This window comes from Nerophis lumbriciformis, linkage group LG01, assembly GCF_033978685.3.
Source record: "Nerophis lumbriciformis linkage group LG01, RoL_Nlum_v2.1, whole genome shotgun sequence".
NCBI lineage: Eukaryota > Metazoa > Chordata > Actinopteri > Syngnathiformes > Syngnathidae > Nerophis > Nerophis lumbriciformis.
In genome coordinates, this window is record NC_084548.2 from 78,282,174 (window position 1) to 78,305,370 (window position 23,197).

Below are 23,197 nucleotides of genomic sequence, written 5' to 3' on the forward strand. Positions count from 1 at the left end.
CGCGAGGGCTAGGCCGCGACGAGTAGGATGGCTGCCGCGGTGCGCGCTGAAGCCTTGGGCGCGAGCCCGGGTGGAGCCGCCGCGGGTGCGAGGGACATCGCACCTCCACGCGCTTGGAGGTGCGCTCAGCGCGGCTCCCAGATGATTGCGCACTGGTGTGCGTCTGGGCCGTGACAGCGTGGCACGCATTGAATGTCTCTGCTCCATTGGATCAGTCTTTATAACCTCACTAATGCCTTGCATCGTCTATATTAGATATATAACAACGGGCGGGTGCGGTTTTGATTAAATGCTAGTTCGGGTGGATGCGGATGGTTGACGACTTTTGTGATGCGGTTGCGGATGAAATAATTGCCTATCCGCGCATCTCTAATATATATATATATATATATATATATATATATATATATATATATATATATATATATATATATATATATATATACATATATATATATATACATATATATATATATATATATATATATATATATATATATATATATATATATATATATATATATATATATGTATGTGTGGGGAAAAAAATCACAAGACTATTTCATCTCTACAGGCCTGTTTCATGAGGGGGGGTACCCTCAATCATCAGGAGATTTTAATGGGAGCATTCGCATACCATGGTTTATATAGGGCACAGAGTGGGTGGGTACAGGCTGGCCTAGGGGCGTGGTGATTGGCTCATGTGTTACCTAGGAGGTGTTTCCGTCTATGGCGGCATGCTGTTACAATTTCGCTGCGCTTGTTGAGGGATGACAGGTCTGGACGGTAAATAATAAACAGTTTCTCTTTCAAGCATAGGTTGCATCTTTTATTACCACTATTGTAAGGTGTGCTGGATGCAAGAATTTGCCATGTTATTGAATATTCAACATTATTGTCTTTGAGGTCCCAAATGTGTTTGCTGAGTACTGTGGTATTTCGCAGGTTTTTGTTCCTGAAAGAAGCCTTGTGATTGTTCCATCTGGTTTTGAATTCTCCCTCGGTTAATCCTACATATGTGTCGGATGTGTTAATGTCCTTGCGTATTACCTTAGATTGGTAGACAACTGATGTTTGTAAGCACCCCCCGTTGAGAGGGCAATCAGGTTTCTTTCGACAGTTACAGTCTTTGTTGGTTTTGGAGTCGCTCTGTCTGGGGGCCGACGGCTCATTTGCAATTGTTTTGTTGTGGTTTGAGATGATTTGTCGTATATTGTTCATGCAGCTGTAGCTCAATTTAATGTTGTTCTTGTTGAATACTTTTCTTAGGGTGTTGTCTTTGGGAAAGTGTTTGTCAATCAGATTGAGGAATTTGTGTCCAATGTTAGTTGTGTGCCCTATATAAACCATGGTATGCGAATGCTCCCATTAAAATCTCCTGATGATTGAGGGTACCCCCCCCTCATGAAACAGGCCTGTAGAGATGAAATAGTCTTGTGATTTTTTCCCCCCCACACATACATATATATATATATATATATATATATATCATGCATATGCATGTACAGTAGAGGGCAGTATTGTCCTGTTTAAGAGTGTCACAACATTGCTGTTTACGGCAGACGAACTGCTTTATGGTAGACAAAACGTGACTGCTGTTGTTATGTGTTGTTGCCACGCTGGGAGGACATTAATGAAACTGCCTAACAATAAACCTGGAGGGGGCGTGGCCTCCAGCTCCGCCAGAATTTCGGGAGATTTTTGGAGGAAAATTTGTCCCGGGAGGTTTTTGGGAGAGGCGGTGAATTTCGGGAGTCTCCCGGAAAATCCGGGAGGGTTGGCAAGTATGGCAAGGAGTACAACAGTATGTGCATACGCAGTAAAAGTACCCGTCGTGTGTTGCGTGCGACCAGTCTTCCTCTCAGGGAATAAAACACACTGGTCACGTTTTGAAAAAGTTTCATTATAATTATTACACCAATCAATACATTGCGAGTATCGGTTCGAATCGGGAATCGATTCTGAATGGAATTGTCACCCCAGGAATGGGAATGGCATTGAATCGTTAGTACCAGAAGAGTCACACCCCCAGAGATGAACATACCTTCTTGTCTACTTCCTCGCTGTGTAACATGTCTAGCCTCGTCCTCCAGTGATAACGCTACACTCTTAGAAATAAGGGTTCTAAAAGGGTTCTTCTACAAGGGCTGAGGTTCTAACTGGAACCATTTGCTTCTGAAAAACCCTTTCCCGAAGAAAGGGTTTTTCAAGGGTTCTTGGTAACGCTAATGGTTCCGTTAAGAACCATTTTGATCCAGAGAACCCTTTAAAACCCCTTTTCTGAATAATTGGTTTTAAAAGGGTTCTCACTAACACTAAGGGTTCCAGTAAGAACTATTTTGATCCAGAGAACCGTTTTTGGAAGAAAGAGTTCTTCAGGGATTGTTGAAAGCATGGGTAAGATCCTGTGTCACCAGGGACATACTTCCTGATAACATTTGCCAACAATGGTGCCTATCTTTAAATAAATGTTTTTCTCATTAAAATGTTTTGAATGTTTGTTCAATGTCAACATGATAAATGACCACAATATAATATGAACTAAACTGATCTGTAGAATACAACATGGTTCTTTATAGAACCCTCAGAAGACAAGACGGTTATCGGTGAAAACCTTTGAAAAGGGATGTTTTTAGAACCCCCTGTGTCAGGTCTAGATGAAACCCTTGAAACATGAAAGAGTTCTTTGTGGAACTCCCTGTGTGGGTTCTAGATGAAACCCTTGAAACATGAAAGGGTTCTTAGTGGAACTCCCTGCATGGGTTCTAGATGAAACCCTTGACAAACGAAAGGGTTCTTAGTGGAACTCCCTGTGTGGGTTCTAGATGAAACCCTTGAAATACGAAAGGGTTCTTAGTGGAACTCCCTGCGTGGGTTCTAGATGAAACCCTTGAAATACGAAAGGGTTCTTAGTGGAACTCCCTGCGTGGGTTCTAGATGAAAGTCTTGAAATACAGAAGGGTTCTTAGTGGAACTCCCTGTGTGGGTTCTAAATGAAACCCTTGAAATACGAAAGGGTTCTTAGTGGAACTCCCTGTGTGGGTTCTAGATGAAACCCTTGAAACATGAAAGGGTTCTTAGTGGAACTCCCTGCATGGGTTCTAGATGAAACCCTTGACAAACGAAAGGGTTCTTAGTGGAACTCCCTGTGTGGGTTCTAGATGAAACCCTTGAAATACGAAAGGGTTCTTAGTGGAACTCCCTGTGTGGGTTCTAGATGAAACCCTTGAAATACGAAAGGGTTCTTAGTGGAACTCCCTGCGTGGGTTCTAGATGAAAGTCTTGAAATACAGAAGGGTTCTTAGTGGAACTCCCTGTGTGGGTTCTAAATGAAACCCTTGAAATACGAAAGGGTTCTTAGTGGAACTCCCTGTGTGGGTTCTAGATGAAACCCTTGAAATACGAAAGGGTTCTTAGTGGAACTCCCTGCGTGGGTTCTAGATGAAAGTCTTGAAATACGAAAGGGTTCTTAGTGGAACTCCCTGTGTGGGTTCTAGATGAAACCCTTGAAACATGAAAGGGTTCTTAGTGGAACTCCCTGCATGGGTTCTAGATGAAACCCTTGACAAACGAAAGGGTTCTTAGTGGAACTCCCTGTGTGGGTTCTGGATGAAACCCTTGAAATACGAAAGGGTTCTTAGTGGAACTCCCTGCGTGGGTTCTAGATGAAACCCTTGAAATACGAAAGGGTTCTTAGTGGAACTCCCTGCGTGGGTTCTAGATGAAAGTCTTGAAATACAAAAGGGTCCTTAGTGGAACTCCCTGTGTGGGTTCTAGATGAAACCCTTGAAATACGAAAGGGTTCTTAGTGGAACTCCCTGTGTGGGTTCTAGATGAAACCCTTGAAACATGAAAGGGTTCTTAGTGGAACTCCCTGCGTGGGTTCTAGATGAAACCCTTGACAAACGAAAGGGTTCTTAGTGGAACTCCCTGTGTGAGTTCTAGATGAAACCCTTGAAATACGAAAGGGTTCTTAGTGGAACTCCCTGCGTGGGTTCTAGATGAAACCCTTGACAAACGAAAGGGTTCTTAGTGGAACTCCCTGCGTGGGTTCTAGATGAAACCCTTGACAAACGAAAGGGTTCTTAGTGGAACTCCCTGCATAGGTTCTAGATGAAACCCTTGACAAACGAAAGGGTTCTTAGTGGAACTCCCTGTGTGGGTTCTAGATGAAACCCTTGAAACATGAAAGGGTTCTTAGTGGAACTCCCTGCATGGGTTCTAGATGAAACCCTTGACAAACGAAAGGGTTCTTAGTGGAACTCCCTGTGTGGGTTCTAGATGAAACCCTTGAAATACGAAAGGGTTCTTAGTGGAACTCCCTGCGTGGGTTCTAGATGAAACCCTTGAAATACGAAAGGGTTCTTAGTGGAACTCCCTGCGTGGGTTCTAGATGAAACCCTTGACAAACGAAAGGGTTCTTAGTGGAACTCCCTGTGTGGGTTCTAGATGAAACCCTTGAAACATGAAAGGGTTCTTAGTGGAACTCCCTGCGTGGGTTCTAGAAGAAAGTCTTGAAATACAAAAGGGTTCTTAGTGGAACTCCCTGTGTGGGTTCTAGATGAAACCCTTGAAATACGAAAGGGTTCTTAGTGGAACTCCCTGCGTGGGTTCTTTGTAGAACCTCTCATGGGGGGTTCTGGGTGGAACCTTACACACACAGTTCTAGGTAGAACCCTCCAAAAGGGTTCCAGGTGGAACCTTTATAAAAAGGTTCTACCTGGAGCCAAAAAGGGTTCTCCTATGAGGACGAGCCGAAGAACCATATATGGTTCTACTTAGCACTTTTATTTCTAAGAGTGTACATGATAATGATAGTTGAGATTCTATCGTTTATTTGCTGCATTGGAGGTGATGATTATTCCACACTAGCTGCCTCTGTCAGCCAAGGAACCAACAAATAAGTCAAGTACCACCCAGAGGGCATCGTTTTTTGGTTATTAATGAGCAGTGGCTGATCAGACTTTTTCACTAAAATGGTCTGATACTGATCAATGGCTGCTGGATCGGACCGCTCCTTGTTTTTGTACTATTTTCAAAGCTTCTATGTGGTGGTGTGAGAGACATCACCTCGATGCCAGCAAGGCTTCCAGAGAAAGGTCTGTCCAAGAGACGAGGCTTGTAGGTGAGGACGGTGGTGCCTTTGAGGATGATGGCGTTGGTGTCCAGGCAGTTGGAGTCCTCCACGATGACAAATTCTGTGCCTGCGGTTCAATTACATAACAGTATTTGGGAATTAGACTGACAGAAAAAGGAGTTATTAGACCAGGGGTGTCCAAAGTGTGGCCCCGAGGGCAATTTGCTGCCCGCAGACTGAGTTTTGTTGGCCTGCAGCATATTTTCAGGGGAAAAAAAACAGTGAAAATGTAAGAAAAAAAAGAGCAGAAAATCTAAATGTAATGAGTAAAAACTGATATTTTCAAAACAATAATGAATAATAATATACTTAGTTACCTATAACACAAAGCTATTGCCTGCTCTTCTTTACTTACATAATAAGTCTCCTATTTGCATACCTGCCAACTTTTGAAATCAGAAAAACCTAGTAGCCAGGGTCCAGGGGCCGCAGGCCCCGGTAGGTCCAGGACAAAGTCCTGGTGGGGGGTTCAGTTCGCCCCCCCGACGCAAAATGATTATTAGCATTCAGACAGGTTAAAATGTTGCTAAAACCATCACTTTTCTATCAGTCACAGTGACTTTTCAAAACAAAAATATTACAGCAAAAATCATATGGGTTGATTGACATGTTTATTCTGTAAGCTAACTTCAATAGTTTGAAATTATTTTGACAGTTAATGCCAGTTATCCTGTCAACCTTTCACAAGACTTCAATTTGTTCATTGAAAGTATAAACAGTATAAACACTTTTTACAGTAAACAAATGGTAAAACAGTACTAAACAATTCCATTTAAAAAAAAATTGGTGTCATTATTAACTTTCTGTCCAAGCTTGTATAATCTACTGCCTTGTTCAATTGTAAAAAATATTCTGTGCCTAAAATTCACATTTCTATCACAATTATCATACTGTAAACATGGTAAGCTCACTTCATTAAAATTAATAGTCCTGTCAATAGCATGGAATTACAATTCAAATGTAGTTTTTTTGTAAGCCTTTCAAAAGAATTCAAAATATGAAAAATTAATGAAAATTAATTGAAGCCATCAGACACTTGAAAAGTGGCACATCACATCTCTAATGTAATCATTTGAACTTTTCAACAGAAATAGCACTGCAAAAATATTAAGGACATAATTCTGTATTTTGGTAGTTATGCTGTCAACATTTAACAAGATTTCTTCAACTTGGACTTGAAAGCATAAATAGTATAAACACTTTTAACAGTATAACAGTACTAAACAATTCCAATAGATAACATTGGTGTCATTACCTTTTTGTGGCTAAAATCCAAATTTATTCTATCAGATTGATCATACTGCAAAAATGATATGGTAACTTTATGATAAGTTTACTTGAAGTGGCATAAAACACTGAAAGTGATTGTTCCTATAACCCCTTTGTTTCAAATGTTTGTTCCACTTGTGGCAGTCGGGCACCAGCATACCGTCTTTGACAACTTGAAGTGGCATAAAACACTGAAAGTGATTGTTCCTATAACCCCTTTGTTTTAAATGTTTTATGCCACTTCAAGTTGTCAAAGACGTGATGTGAAATACAGCCGACAGGATTGCGCACCAAACACGAAGCAAGGCCAAAGCGCATGCATGGTGCAGGAGAACAAAGGACTTATTTCATTTAAGGTTTGTGATAAACCATCAAACTCATTCGTTAAAAGGACTCTATAGTAATATAAAGTGAGTTTTTCTGGACATTATCATGCAAGAAAAGTTTATTTTTGGGACCGCGATCACCGCGTAATGATTTTTAAAGGTTGCATTACAAACATTTAACTGTCCCATGTGATCAGCCAGTGCGATTGGAAGTCCATGCTCAATTATTGCCTCCGTAAATAAAACTTTGGCATTTATCACATCCAAAGAATCTGTTTGGGCGACGAAAAACGTTGAAAGTTTTCCACTTGTATCGCTAGCAACGGCATTAGACTTGTGTTTTTTTGTCCCAACGTGGTCTTTTACATCGCTAATTCCTCCGTGTCCGATCGAAAAATCTTGTCTGCACAAGGTGCAATTTGCGTAGTTTTCACCCTTTTTGGAACGGATAATTATTCCCGGATAGGCTTTTGAATATTCTTCACGGAATGACTGCAGTTTTCTTTTCGGTTTAAGACTCGTTTGCAATTTTTCTCCGGCTGATTCCATGATCGTTCGCTCGTTTGGAAACAATGGCAACTGGTGCCTCGTGCTTGGCAGCGGTGCTATAAATAGCCTCGCGCATGGCATTCGGAATGGCTCGATAGGAAGTTACGGGAAGCAGTGTCGATTGTCATTGTTGTTACGCGATTTCGTGAATAAAACTTTAAAAAAAAAAAATAATTTAAATTAATGAAAAAACGTATTTTTTATCACTGCAACTGTAACCCGGAATAGGTTGATGAAAACCGTACTAATTACGGGAAAACCAGAGTAGTTGGCAGGTATGTATTTGTCAAGATTTTTACAGAAATTTTGGACTTCTGGCAGAGATATTTTTTCTGTTGTCTTCATATCCATCTTTCTCTGTCGCGTTGTTTGATTGAATGACGGAACATGAAACTCGGGGCGCACCTCTGTGTGTTGCGGACGGGGGCTTGTCGAGCGACTTGATCGCCGCAGTAGTGAATGCATACAAAACGGGACCGAGACAACGATAGAAAAGGAGGACAAAAATGATATTTCCCAGCAAAAAATGTAAATTTTTACAAGTACGCAGAGGAGATGTACTGTAGACCACCAGCACTGCGGGAGAAAAGTTCATTATAGTGTATTCAAAGAAGAAATCTCACACAAACTCAAAAAAGAATGCTGAAACAGATATTTTATATTTAAAGACAAAATGTCTTTAAATATAAAATATCTGTTTCAGCATTTTTTTTTTTTTTTAAATAAAAAATTATCAAAATGGCCCCTGGATAGTTTGACTTTTCAGTATGTGGCCCTTGGTGGAAGAAGTTTAGACACCCTGATCTAAAATATTAGAAGCTCTCAAAATGCAAATAAAATAAAATAAAAACAAAGTTTAATGAACAAATTAAATGAATACTAAGGTATTTAGAGATGTCTGATAATGGCTTTTTTGCCGATTACCGATATTCCGATATTATCCAACTCTTAATTACCGATTCTGATATCAAGCGATACCGATATATACAGAGGTGGAATGAACACATTATTATGCCTCATTTTGTTGTGATGCCCCGCTGGATGCATGAAACAATGTAACAAGGTCAATTTAAGTTATGTAAAAAAATGCCAACATGGCACTGCCATATTTATTATTGAAGTCACAAAGTGCATTATTTTTTTTAACATGCCTCAAAACAGCAGCTTGGAATTTGGGACATGCTCTCTCAGGGAGAGCATGTCCCAGGAGGTTGAGGTGGACGGGGTTGAGGTGGGGGTTGTAGCGTCCTGGAAGAGTTAGTGCTACAAGGGCTTCTGGGTATTTGTTCTGTTTTGTTTATGTTGTGTTACGGTGCGGATGTTCTCCCGAAATGTGTTTGTCATTCTTGTTTGTTGTGGGTTCACAGTAGAGATGCGCGGTTTGCGGGCACAACCGCGGAGTCCGCGGATTATCCGCGGATCGGGCGGATGAAATTAAAAAAAATTAGATTTTATCCGCGGGTCGGGTCGGGTGGTTGAAATAAAAAAAAATTAGATTTTAAATAGATTCAGGCGGGTGGCAGTTAAACCAATTGGTAAATATATATACATAGTTAAATGTTGTTACCCACATACGAAAAACGAGCAGGCACCTGCAGCATATGCCACAACAGAAGAAGAAAAAAAGAAAAGAGATGGACACTTTTACGGAGCGGAGAAGGGACGCCTCGCCGGGGTCCGGGACCGAGGCCCCTTCCCCCGAGAGGGCCCCACCGGGAGCCGTAGCTGAGGCGATCCGCGAGAAGGGCCCGACGCACGTCCAGGGTCACCACCGCGCCCACCGCACCGACACCCCGCCTCGTCCGCCTTCGCCGCGGCCGGCGTCACGCGCAGCAGGTAAGCAGCTTACCTGCCCGCCACCCCTGTTGCCGGGGGCGCGTAACAGGGGTCACTCCGCGCGCAGTGCGCTCACGAAAGGGGTGGGGCTCACCCTGGTTGATATAGACAGCAGCTAGGACGGTGGCCATGGACGTCGGAACCCGCTAAGGAGTGTGTAACAACCCACCTGCCGAATCAACTAGCCCTGAAAATGGATGGCGCTGGAGCGTCGGGCCCATATACCCGGCCGTCGCCGGCAGCGAGACGCGCTTGGAGGTGCGCTCAGCGCGGCTCCCATATGATTGCGCACTGGTGTGCGTCTGGGTCGTGACAGCGTGGCACGCGAATGTCTGTGCTGCATTGGATCAGTCTCCTTTCTTTAACAGGCAAAAGCTTTATAACCTCACTAATGCCTTGCATCGTCTATATTAGATATATAACAACGGGCGGGTGCGGGCGGATGCGGTTCTGATCAAATGTTAGATCGGGTGGATTGCGGATGGTTGACGACTTTCTGATGCGGTTGCGGATGAAATAATTGCCTATCCGCGCATCTATAGTTCACAGTGTGGCGCATATTTGTAACAGTGTTAAACTTGTTTATACGGCCACCCTCAGTGTGACCCGTATGGCTGTTGACCAAGTATGCTTTGCATTCACTTGTGTTTGTAAAAAGCCGTAGATATTATGTGACTGGGCCGGCACGCAAAGGCAGTGCCTTTAAGGTTTATTGGCGCTCTGTACTTCTCCCTACGTCCGTGTACACAGCGGCCTTTTAAAAAGTCATACATTTTACTTTCTGAAAACCGATACCGATAATTTCCGATATTACATTTTAAAGCATTTATCGGCGGATATGTCCGATATTATCGGACATCTCATTAGAAAAAGTTCAACAAGAGTAATACACAATGTGTAACTGAACATGAATATTTGTGACACACTAGGTTACACAATCGTAATATCATTATTATTCTAATCTTACAGGGAAAAAAAACAACAGTACACATTTAAGAAAAAAAAGAGCAAAAAAATCATAATGTAATAAGAAAAAAATAAATATAAAAAAAACTAATATTTAATAATATTACACTTAGTCATCTAGAACAGTGGTCCCCAACCACCGGGCCACGGCCCGGTACGTGGATTGATTGGTACCGGGCCGCAGAAGAAATAAAAAAATAAAATAAAATAAAAAATAATATTTTTTTGAATTCTTTTTTTTTTTTTATTAAATCAACATAAAAACACAAGATACACTTACAATTAGTGCACCAACCCAAAAAACCTCCTCCCCCATTCACACAAAAGGGTTGTTTCTTTCTGTTATTAATATTGTGGTTCCTACATTATATATCAATATACAGGTAAAAGCCAGTAAATTAGAATATTTTGAAAAACTTGATTTATTTCAGTAATTGCATTCAAAAGGTGTAACTTGTACATTATATTTATTCATTGCACACAGACTGATGCATTCAAATGTTTATTTCATTTAATTTTGATGATTTGAAGTGGCAACAAATGAAAATCCAAAATTCCGTGTGTCACAAAATTAGAATATTGTGTAAGGGTTAAATTTTGAAGACCCCTGGTGCCACAAACTAATCAGCTGATTAACTCAAAACACCTGCAAAGGGCTTTAAATGGTCTCTCAGTCCAGTTCTGAAGCCTACACAAACATGGGGAAGACTTCAGATTTGACAGCTGTCCAAAAGGCAACCATCGACACATTGCACAAGGAGGGAAAGACACAAAAGGTTATTGCTGAAGAGGCTGGCTGTTCTCAGAGCTCTGTGTCCAAACACATTAATGGAGAGGCAAAGGGAAGGAAAAACTGTGGTCAGAAAAAGTGTACAAGCGATAGGGATCACCGCGCCCTGGTCAAGATTGTGAAAAAAAAAACCCATTCAAAAATGTGGGGGAGATTCAGAAGGAGTGGACAGCTGCTGGAGTCAGTGCTTCAAGATCCACCACCAAGAGACGCTTGAAAGACATGGGTTTCAACTGCCGCATACCTCGTGTCAAGCCACTGTTGACCAAGAAACAGCGCGAAAAGCGTCTCACCTGGGCTAAGGAAAAAAAGAGCTGGACTGCTGCTGAGTGGTCCAAAGTCATGTTTTCTGACGAAAGCAAATTTTGCATTTCCTTTGGAAATCAAGGTCCCAGAGTCTGGAGGAAGACAGGAGAGGCACAGGATCCACGTTGCCTGAAGTCTAGTGTAAAGTTTCCACCATCAGTGATGGTTTGGGGTGCCATGTCATCTGCTGGTGTCGGTCCACTCTGTTTCCTGAGATCCAGGGTCAACGCAGCCGTCTACCAGCAAGTTTTAGAGCACTTCATGCTTCCTGCTGCTGACCTGCTCTATGGAGATGGAGATTTCAAGTTCCAACAGGACTTGGCGCCTGCACACAGCGCAAAATCTACCCGTGCCTGGTTTACGGACCATGGTATTTCTGTTCTAAATTGGCCCGCCAACTCCCCTGACCTTAGCCCCATAGAAAATCTGTGAAAAGGAAGATGCAGAATGCCAGACCCAAAAACGCAGAAGAGTTGAAGGCCACTATCAGAGCAACCTGGGCTCTCATAACACCTGAGCAGTGCCAGAAACTCATCGACTCCATGCCACGCCGCATTAACGCAGTAATTGAGGCAAAAGGAGCTCCAACCAAGTATTGAGTATTGTACATGCTCATATTTTTCATTTTCATACTTTTCAGTTGGCCAACATTTCTAAAAATCCCTTTTTCGTATTAGCCTTAAGTAATATTCTAATTTTGTGACACACGGAATTTTGGATTTTCATTTGTTGCCACTTCAAATCTTCAAAATTAAATGAAATAAACATTTGAATGCATCAGTCTGTGTGCAATGAATAAATATAATGTACAAGTTACACCTTTTGAATGCAATTACTGAAATAAATCAAAGTTTTTCAAAATATTCTAATTTACTGGCTTTTACCTGTATATTAATACAGTCTGCAGGGATACAGTCCGTAAGCACACATGATTGTATTTCTTTATGACAAAAAAATAAAAATAAAAATCACCCCTCAGTTACAAAAAGGTTGGGGACCACTGATCTAGAACACGTTGTGTCTTTAAATAAATGTAATATCAGTTTTTAGCATTTTCATTTTAAAATGACCCCCGCATACATTTCCAGTATGGTGGAAAAAGTTTGGACACCCCTGTATTAGACGGCAATATTTGATCTCTGTTAGTTGAATTGTCATGTCTGTGTGATCATGTTTTGTTTTAGTAATGTTCGGTTTAAATTTTGGACTTTTTGTGCACTTTTGTTTTGTTTTGTCACTATAGCAACCATTAGTTTCACCTGTCACGTCACGCACCTGTTCCACGTTTGGACTCATTGTGCACTCTTGTCACCATAGCAACCATTAGTTTTCACCTGTCACGTCACGCACCTGTTTCACGTTTCGAGTCACGCACCTGCTTTCACTAATCATGTCCATAGTATTTAAGTTCATTCATTTTCTGTTGTTCGTCCTGACGACATCACCACATTTATGCTCCTGCACACTCTCCACACCCTGATGACCCTTGCTACTCTTTTTTTCATGCCGGTTCCATGCCAAGTAAGTTTTTGTTTGTTAAGCCACAGTTAGTGTTTTGTTTAATTGTTCATAGTTTCTGCCAATGTGCAAGTTTTGTGTTTAAAGTCTAGTTTTATTCTCCGCCACTGTGCGCGCTTTTTGTTTATTCCTTTTTTGATAGTTTAAAATAAATCATGTATTTACCTTCACGCCATGACCAGTCCAGTTCATTTGCACCACGGGAGAACAAACCAAGCCAAAGTCCAAGTCTTGACATGAATAAAGTTTGTGTGGACTTGATTCCTAGTCTGGACTAAATATTATCTCACCTGTCACATTGACCTTGACCTCCAGGCAGCGGTTGAGGGTAACCGGCACCGTGGACCTCTTGGTGACCACACCGCTCTTGACCCTCTTTGGTATGGTGGTAGTGATGGCAGCAGTGGCGAGTCCCGAGTCCGTGCCGATGTTACTGGGGTTCTCTGCACCCGAGGGCTTCCTCACTGGCGTTTGCAGGAACTCCTGCACCAGGCGCAGCCAGTCAAAGATGAGAAAGACCCTCAGGTTGTTCAGGACCACCGTAAAACAGGACGAGTCCTGTGTGGATCTGTGGAGCAGGAAAGTCCAAATGTGTCCATGTTCTAGCACGGTCCAGTCAGTTGTACCTGTAATGCAGTTCCAGCTGCAGAGAAGCCTGGTTGCTGCCGGTTTTGGAAGGCTGGAGGATGCAGTGGAATACGTTGTGCCTGCAGGTGGCGTCACGTCCGGTCTTCTTGTGCTGTCCGGTGCAGCGAGTGTCGTACGCAAGCAGCGAGTGGGACACCAAGTTGACGGACTTGGAGCCGTTGGAGAAACTCTCAAAGAGCAGTTTGGATTTGATGAAGTTAAACCTGAGAGAAGATGAAGCAACACATTGCGCTTTAAAAATAGAGCGTTTTCTATTGGGGCTCCAGTACTCTGGAATGTTCAGTTAGAGATGCTACCTCAGTAGAAGCATTTAAGTCCCATCTTAAAACTCATTTGTATACTCTAGCCTTTAACTGAATGCTAGAAAGGTTATGACAGACCGCCTTCAAAAATGAAATGGAATTTTAATTTTTTTGTACTGAATGAGACACCCAGATGTAGATGATAATAAAGAATGTTACAATATTAACTATGAAGGATAAAACACTGAATATTGACAACATATGAACGTCATCCACATATTTTACAATCAAGCAAGACGCAACAAAAATGCAACAACCAACCAAATATGAACACGAATTGTAAAAACACCAAAAAACTACAATGTGATATATGTGATATATCACTAAGCTTTACAACTTTGTTGTCAAAATCTCCTTCCACGTCTGTCCCTGACACCCACATTTCACACTCTGTGGAAACGCTCCCCACCCACACTGCTTGGTACCTCGTCTGAGCTGCTGTCACTTACATTACCATAGTAACTAATTAGATGACCATAGTAACTCATTAGATTACCATAGTAACTCATTACATTACCATAGTAACTCATTAAATGGCCATAGTAACTCATTAGATGATCATAGTAACTAATTAGATGACCATAGTAACTCATTAGATGACCATAGTAACTAATTACATTACCATAGTAACTCATTAAATGGCCATAGTAACTCATTAGATGATCATAGTAACTAATTAGATGACCATAGTAACTCATTAGATTACCACAGTAACAAATTAGATTACCACAGTAACAAATTAGATGACCATATTAACTAATTAATTGACCATAGTTACTAATTAAATGACCATAGTAACTAATTAGATGACCATAGTAACTATTTAAATGACAATAATAACTAATTAAATGACCATAGTAACTAATTAGATGACCATAGTAACTAATTAAAAGTCCATAGTAACTAATTAGATGATCATAGTAAATAATACATGACCATAGTAACTAATTAGATGACCATAGTAACTAATTCGATGACCATAGTAACTAATTAAATGACCATAGTAACTAATAAATAACCATAGTAACTAATTAGATGACCATAGTAATGAATTAGACGATCATAGTAACTAATTAGATGATCATAGTAACTAATTAGATGACCATAGTAAATAATAAATGACCATAGTAACTAATTAAATTACCATAGTAACTACTTAGATCTCTATAGTAACTAATTAGATGACCATAGTAACTAATTAGATGACCATACTAACTAATTAAATGACCATAGTAACTAATTAGATGACCATAGTAACTATTTAAATGCCCATAATAACTAATTAAATGACCATAGTACCTAATTAGATGACCATAGTAACTAATTAAATGTCTATAGTAACTAATTAGATGATCATAGTAAATAATACATGACCATAGCGACTACTTAGATCATTATAGTAACTAATTAGATGACCACAGTAACTAATTAGATGACCTTAGTAACTAATTAGATTACCATAGTAACTCATTAGATTACAATAGTAACTAATTAGATGACCATAGTAACTAATTAGATTACCACAGTAACTAATTAGATGACCATATTAACTAATTAAATGACCCTGGTAACTAATTAAATGACCATAGTAACTAATTAGATGACCATAGTAACTAATTAGATGACCATAGTAACTATTTAAATGACCATAGTAACTAATTAGATGACCATAGTAACTAATAAATAACCATAGTAACTAATTAGATGATCATAGAAACTAATTAAATTACCATAGTAACTACTTAGATCACTATAGTCACGAATTAGATGACCATAGTAACTAATTAAATGACCATAGTAACTTATTAGATGATCATAGAAACTAATTAGATGACCATAGTAACTAATTAGATGACCATAGTAACTCATTAGATTACCTTACAATTAGATTCCTTATAAGTGATCTAATGAGTTACTGTGGTCATTGAATTAGTTACTATGGTCATTTAGTTAGTTACTATGGTCATATAATTAGTTACTATGGTCATGTAATGAATTACTATAGTAACTAATTAGATGACCATAGTAACTAATTAGATGACCAGAGTAACTAATAAATAACCATAGTAACTAATTAGATGACCATAGTAACTAATTAGATGACCAGAGTAACTAATAAATAACCATAGTAACTAATTAGATGATCATAGTAACTAATTAAATTACCATAGTAACTACTTAGATCACTATAGTAACTAATTAGATGACCATAGTAACTAATTAAATTACCATAGTAACTACTTAGATCACTATAGTAACTAATTAGATGATCATAGTAACTAATTAAATGACCATAGTAACTTATTAGATGATCATAGAAACTAATTAGATGACCATAGTAACTAATTAGATGACCATAGTAACTATTTAAATTACCATAATAACTAATTAAATGACCATAGTAACTAATTAGATGGCCATAGTAACTAATTACATGTCTATAGTAACTAATTAGATGAACATAGTAAATAATACATGACCATAGTAACTAATAAAATGACCATAGCGACTACTTAGATCATTATAGTAACTAATTAGATGACCATAGTAACTACCGTAATAAGATGCCCATAGTAACTAATAAATAACCATAGTAACTAATTAGATGATCATAGAAACTAATTAAATTACCATAGTAACTACTTAGATCACTATAGTCACGAATTAGATGACCATAGTAACTAATTAAATGACCATAGTAACTTATTAGATGATCATAGAAACTAACTAGATGACCATAGTAACTCATTAGATGACCATAGTAACTCATTAGATTACCTTACAATTAGATTCCTTATAAGTGATCTAATTAGTTACTATGGTCATTTAATTAGTTACTATGGTCATGTAATTAATTACTATAGAAAGTAATTAGATGACCATAGTAACTAGTATATCATGCAGGTTCCAATCATTGAAATACTTTGTATAGTTCAATCATCAATCAATGTTTACTTATATAAGTGTCTCAAAGGGCTGCACAAGCCACAATGACAAGCATGTAAAGACTTAGTATAGTTGAAGACTTACGGTCATTAGACAACATCATAATGGCAGGCGGGCCAGATTGAAAAGCTTAACAAGCCTTCATTTGCCCATGTCTGATGTATAATCATACAGCACAATTATTTAAACATATGTTTCATTTGCCCATGTCTGATGTATAATCATACAGCACAATTATTTACAAGTAAATCATTTCTAGAGAAGACATAAAAACACCTTGCTAGAGAGCGTTTGTGCCCGCTGGATTCACTGCGGTCCGTGAGCTCCAGACTGACATCCATCATGTCCACCAGGATGGACAAGTTGGTGTAGACATCTCCACTTAACACGGTCTGAGGAGAAAGTGTGGTGAGAATGTTTGGAGTGTGCAAGTGAAGAGATGTGTCTCACGTAGGTGCTGGGGTCCTGCAGGTTGAAGGGTCGCAGGAATTCTTCAACGGGCTCTCCGAGGTTGTTCTCCAGCAGCCCTCGAATCAGCTGGTAATGTTGAGGGTCCAGAGAGCACTGCACTGATGACAGGCTGCCATAGATGGTCATGTCTGGCACCGCGTGGCTCAGCTCTCTGCAAACATCAGCAGATTACTTACAGAAGCCTTCCAGTCTATCTTCATGTGTACAGTCTAAGGCTGAAACGACGCGTCGACGTCATCGGTTACGTAAATACGTCGACGCCGTTTTTGTGCGTCGGCGCGTCGCATATTTACGTCACACTACTTTACTGTCATGGCGGAGCGCAAAGCAGACGATGCGAGCGAGGGGAAAAAAGCACGCCAAAAGTCGTCAAAAGTGTGGGAGTATTTCAATAAACGGCCTAATAATGTTGTTGTATGCACACTGTGTCGAGCGGAAATGGCCTATCATAGCAGCACAACGGCTATGAAGGAACATTTGAAAAGAAAACCCCCGACAGCGTTCTTGCCATCACCATCAACAAGTCAATCGTCCGCGTGCGTATACGTTGTCATCATTACACAAAAACATGAATGTGTCATTTGTATCTGCGTTGTAAATTCATAAACTAAAGCACCGTTTCGCTCTGAGAGGCGCGTTTGGCGTGCCTGTTCAGTGTTTACAAAGACGCGCTCTTCTTTAACGCTGTGGAGAGGCGGCGGCGAGCGAGCGGCGAGGCGGGGCGCGCCGGGAGCGACGCCGCAATCGTGCCCAGGTGCGCGATCCGCGCAGTTGGAAGAGAAAAGACTTTGTGTAAAATTAAAAGATTGTAAACCTGGCAAAGCCGTCTGGCGTTCAGTCTGTCGGTCCTGAAAGAACCCCACGGCACAAGACGTGTCACAAACGCTAACGTTAATTAGTTGTGCAAATACCTTTTACAACATTAACAGTTACATATACTATGTACAAACCAACAATTAACTTTCACTTTAATCATACTATCATTGTTGTGTTATTAAGCAAAATAAGCAATACTTTTACTTTTGTTGAAATGTTTACACTGTACACTTTTTTGTATTGGATGTTTAGCTTTATTTTTGCACATTTTAGCAAATAAGCAATACTTTTACTTTTGTTGAAATGTTTACACTTGTTACAGAATATTTCCGTTTTGCACTTTTTTGTATTGGATGTTTATCTTTATTTTTGCACATTTTAAAGCAAAATAAGCAATACTTTTACTTTTGAAATGCTTATACTATTGCAGAATATTAAGATTTGCACTGGATGTTTACTTTTATATTTGCACATTAAAAAGCAAATAAGCTACTTTTAATTTTGTTAAATGTTAAAAGTTTTAAATGTTTACATTGTTACAGAATATTTTGTCATGTTGTTGTCAATGTTGACTGACTAGTGGCCATACTTTTTTTTTTGTAAATAAAAGCCATGCCTTTTGAAAAAACTGGCCTACATTTATTTTTTCCTCTTCATTTTAAATTTAAAAAAAAATCGGTAAAAGGAAAAATAATCTATAGATTAATCGAAAAAAATAATCTATAGATTAACCGATTAATCGAAAAAATAATCTATAGATTAATCGATAGAAAAATAATCGTTAGCTGCAGCCCTAGTACAGTCTAAGACAGTCTTTATGTGTACAGTCTAAGACAGTCTTTTTCAACCTTTGTTCAGCCAAGGCACATTTTCTGCGTTGAAAATATGCGGAGGCACACCACCAGCAGAAAACATTCAAAAACTAAACTCAGTTGACAGTAAAAATTCGTTGACACAATTGTTGGATATGACTTTAAAGCATAACCAAGCATGCATCAATATAGCTCTTGTCTCAAAGTAGGTGTACTGTATCAATATAGCTCTTGTCTCAAAGTAGGTGTACTGTCACCACCTGTCACATCACACCCTGACTTATTTGGACTTTTTTTTTGCTGTTTTCCTGTGTGTAGTGTTTTACTTCTCATATTTTGGTGGCTTTTTCTCTTTTTTTGGTATTTTCCTGTAGCAGTTTCATGTCTTCATTTGAGCGATATTTCCCGCATCTACTTTGTTTTAGCAATCAAGAATATTTCTATTGTTTTTATCCTTCTTTGTGGGGACATTGTTGATTGTCATGTCATGTTCGGATGTACTTTGTCTTTGCTAGCGACCAACTGTAGTTACTGACAGTGGGTTTCTGAAGTGTTCCTGAGCCCATGTGGTGATATCCTTTACACACTGATGTCGCTTGTTGATGCAGTACAGCCTGAGGGATGGAAGGTCACGGGCTTAGCTGCTTACATGCAGTGATTTCTCCAGATTCTCTGAACCCTTTGATGATAAAACGGGGCGTAGATGGTGAAATCCCTAAATTCCTTGCAATAGCTGGTTGAGAAAGGTTTTTCTTCAACTGTTCAACAATTTGCTCACGCATTTGTTGACAAAGTGGTGACCCTCGCCCCATCCTTGTTTGTGAATGACTGAACATTTCATGGAATCTACTTCGATACCCAATCATGGCACCCACCTGTTCCCAATTAGCCTGTTCACCTGTGGGATGTTCCAAATAAGTCTTTAATGAGCATTCCTAAACTTTATCAGTATTTATTGCCACCTTTCACAACTTCTTTGTCACGTGTTGCAGCCATGAAATTCTAAGTTGTTTATTATTTGTCAAAAAAAAAAAAAGTTTATGAGTTTGAACATCAAATATGTTGTCTTTGTAGCATATTCAACTGAATATGGCTTGAAAAGGATTTGCAAATCATTGTATTCCGTTCATATTTACATCTAACACAATTTCCCAACTCATATGGAAACGGGGTTTGTATTAGGGCTGCAACTAACGATTAATTTGATAATCGATTAATCTGTCGATTATTACTTCGATTAATCGATTAATAATCGGATAGAAGAGACAAACTACATTTCTATCCTTTCCAGTATTTTATTGGGGGAAAAAACAGCATACTGGTGCCATGCTCTTTCAACTTGCCAAATAAAACAAGGAAAATGTTACAAAAATGCACACTTTTGACACCCCTGCTACAGATAATAAAAAATGAAATCTGATAAATGTATGGATAAAAAGCAGAGCCTGACGTCGCATGCACTTTTATCACAACTCTCTCTCTCTCTCTCTGTCTCTGCCCCTCCCTCACCAATGCTGCTGTTTGTTTTGTTTTTAACCCCTTCTCAACCCTGAACGTACATTGAAAATACACGCAACCCTAACTCAAAATGCCGGACATTTAAGAAACACCGCCCGACGTCCTCTTTTCACCGGACATGTCCTCTTTTGTGGGGCTGTCAGGGCGGGGTTTCATAAACGCCTCAAATGTCCATCATTTTGAGTATTGTTTACACAACGTGCGTTACGCTACTTAATATGTCCGTGTGGAAACTCGTTCGGTACACTTCCGCACCGAAACGAAACCCCCGTACCGAAATGGTTCAATACAAATACACGTACCGTTACACCTCAATTATTTGGATTTTTGTTCTCAGCTGTTTGTAAATGGTGCAGTTTATAAATAAAGGTTAAAAAAAAAAAAACGTAGCCTCTGCGCATGCGAATAGCATAGATCCAACGATTCGATGACTTAATTAATCGCCAACTATTTTTATAATCGATTTAATCGATTAGTTGTTGCAGCCCTAGTTTGTATATATATTTTTTCTTTGTCTGAAGAAATAGGAAAATGCCAAGCAAGGTCGGTTGCATGAACAAAGTCACTCGCTCTCCGGTAACAAAAGAAGTGATCAGTGATCAGTGGGAGGGGCACGCTAACAGCCAATCAGGTGACAGTATCAACTATCAGGTTGGGTTGATTCTTTGCATGGAGTGAGAAGACAAAGTTAAATTGAAGAAATTTGTGGATAAAAGAGGAAAAGTCACCTGGACAAGATAGCAGTTTTGGGGATTTTTTCAAAAGGACCGTAGTCAGACCAATGTGACCACCTGAGCTGCGCTCACCCTTTAGAGCACAGCTGTAAACTTCCTGGCACTAAACCTGCAGAAAATAGTTCTCAGGTTTATTTTCCACCTTTTTTTTTTGTAGAGGTTAGACTTAGACTTCCTTTTTATTGTCATTCAAATGTGAACTTTACAGTACAGATGAGAAGAACATTTCGCTGCATTAGCTATCGTTAAGTGTTCAATGTGATTTTAGTGAAGTGAATTATATTTCTCTAGTGCAGCGTTTCTCAAAGTGTGGGGCGCGCCCCACTGGTGGGGAATAGAGACATGACAGGTGGGGCGCGAGGAACGGGAGGAAATTTCACTTAAAAATTTTTTTTTATCATTATATTCTTAGATTTTTTTTTTTTACTATGCTTTCATTTTCTATACACACTGTAAATCACTTTGTGATTCTGTCTGTGAAATCCGCTATATAAATAAATGGAAATTACCTGTACTTATTTTTACTGTAGGCTTTAAATTTCTCGGTACGAGCGAAAGTTTGACAGACATAGCAACAGTAACTAATGGGGGCGGGGCTAAGCGGAACAAACTTTCGCGCGGATGGGTAGCAGGCTAATGTGTGGACCACAATTACACAAATATATACATTTGTGACTCGCACCTCAAAGGTCGTCGAGCCAGAGCCAGCGCCTGCAGAGAAACAAAAATGTGACGGGCACACACTGTGTCATTCACCGGGAAGCACTCGCGTCAAGGCAGCTCAGCCCCGAACTCAATGAGGTTTTAACAGATGTTGTGAGCGCGGTAAATTTGATCAAAACACGACCACTGAAAGTGCGACTGTTCTCTGCACTGTGTGAGGAAATGGGAGCTGATCATACAGCCGTGCTGTTTCACAGTGAAGCAAGGTGGCTCTCCCGGGGAAAAGTGCTGTCACTTGCCCTGTCTTGCCAAATGCATATAGCTCCTCCTTTTTTTTTTGCAAAGATTGCAAAGTGGCACTTTTATTTTATTTATTATTGAACTTGATGCAAGTTATAACACTTTTTTTGATTTATTATTGAGCTTGATGCAAGTTATTTGATTTATTATTGAACTTGATGCAAGTTATAACACTTTTATTTGATTTATTATTGAACTTGATGCAAGTTATAACACTTTTTTTGATTTATTATTGAACGTGATGCAAGTTATAACACTTTTTTTTAATTTATTATTGAACTTGATGCAAGTCATAACACTTTTTTTTAATTTATTATTGAACTTGATGCAAGTTATAACACTTTTTTTGATTTATTATTGAACGTGATGCAAGTTATAACACTTTTTTTGATTTATTATTGAACTTGATGCAAGTTATAACACTTTTGTTTTATTTATTATTGAACTTGATGCAAGTTATAACACTTTTTTTGATTTATTATTGAGCTTGATGCAAGTTATTTGATTTATTATTGAACGTGATGCAAGTTATAACACTTTTATTTGATTTATTATTGAACTTGATGCAAGTTATAACACTTTTTTTGATTTATTATTGAACGTGATGCAAGTTATAACACTTTTGTTTGATTTATTATTGAACTTGATGCAAGTCATAACACTTTTTTTTATTTATTATTGAACTTGATGCAAGTCATAACACTTTTGTTTTATTTATTATTGAACGTGATGCAAGTTATAACACTTTTTTTGATTTATTATTGAACTTGATGCAAGTTATAACACTTTTTTTGATTTATTATTGAACTTGATGCAAGTTATAACACTTTTGTTTTATTTATTATTGAACTTGATGGAAGTTATTTTATTTATTATTGAACTTGATGCAAGTTATACCACAGCTGCACAGTTATTTTATTTATTATTGAACTTGATGTTATTTTATGTTATTGAGTTTGAATGTATACAACTCGATGTTCAATAAATTTGAAAATGTTAAAGCTTGGCATTAGCGCTCTTTTGGGGCGATGGGGGCAGGTGGGGCTTGAAAACTCCCCCTTGTCCAAAGTGGGGGATGACAAAAAAAGTTTGAGAACCACTGCTCTAGTGACTCAAATCGCTTTTACATTGCCTATATGTAAGTGTGGGTGGCACTGGGAGCAGGTGGTTAAAGTGTCTTGCCCAAGGACACGACGGCAGTGACTAGGATGGCAGAAGCGGGGATCGAACCTGGAACCCTCAAGTTGCTGGCACGGCCGGTCTACCAACCGAGCTATACCGCCCCGACCG

The 23,197-nt window shown here is 39.3% G+C and overlaps 1 protein-coding gene across 4 annotated transcripts in view; it reads right to left on the bottom strand.

Annotated features, from left to right (window-relative positions):
* Positions 1-23,197, bottom strand: part of vps13d (vacuolar protein sorting 13 homolog D) — a 231,646-nt gene that overhangs the window by 128,659 nt on the left and 79,790 nt on the right. For all 4 annotated transcript variants that reach the window (XM_061973410.2, XM_061973417.2, XM_061973395.2 and 1 more), the window contains 5 exons: positions 17,044-17,215; positions 16,870-16,985; positions 13,324-13,548; positions 12,988-13,265; positions 5,071-5,204 (listed from right to left, as the gene is read on the bottom strand). In XM_061973410.2, the coding sequence (XP_061829394.2) occupies positions 5,071-5,204; positions 12,988-13,265; positions 13,324-13,548; positions 16,870-16,985; positions 17,044-17,215 (925 nt within the window). The remainder of the gene's footprint in view (positions 1-5,070; positions 5,205-12,987; positions 13,266-13,323; positions 13,549-16,869; positions 16,986-17,043; positions 17,216-23,197) is intronic.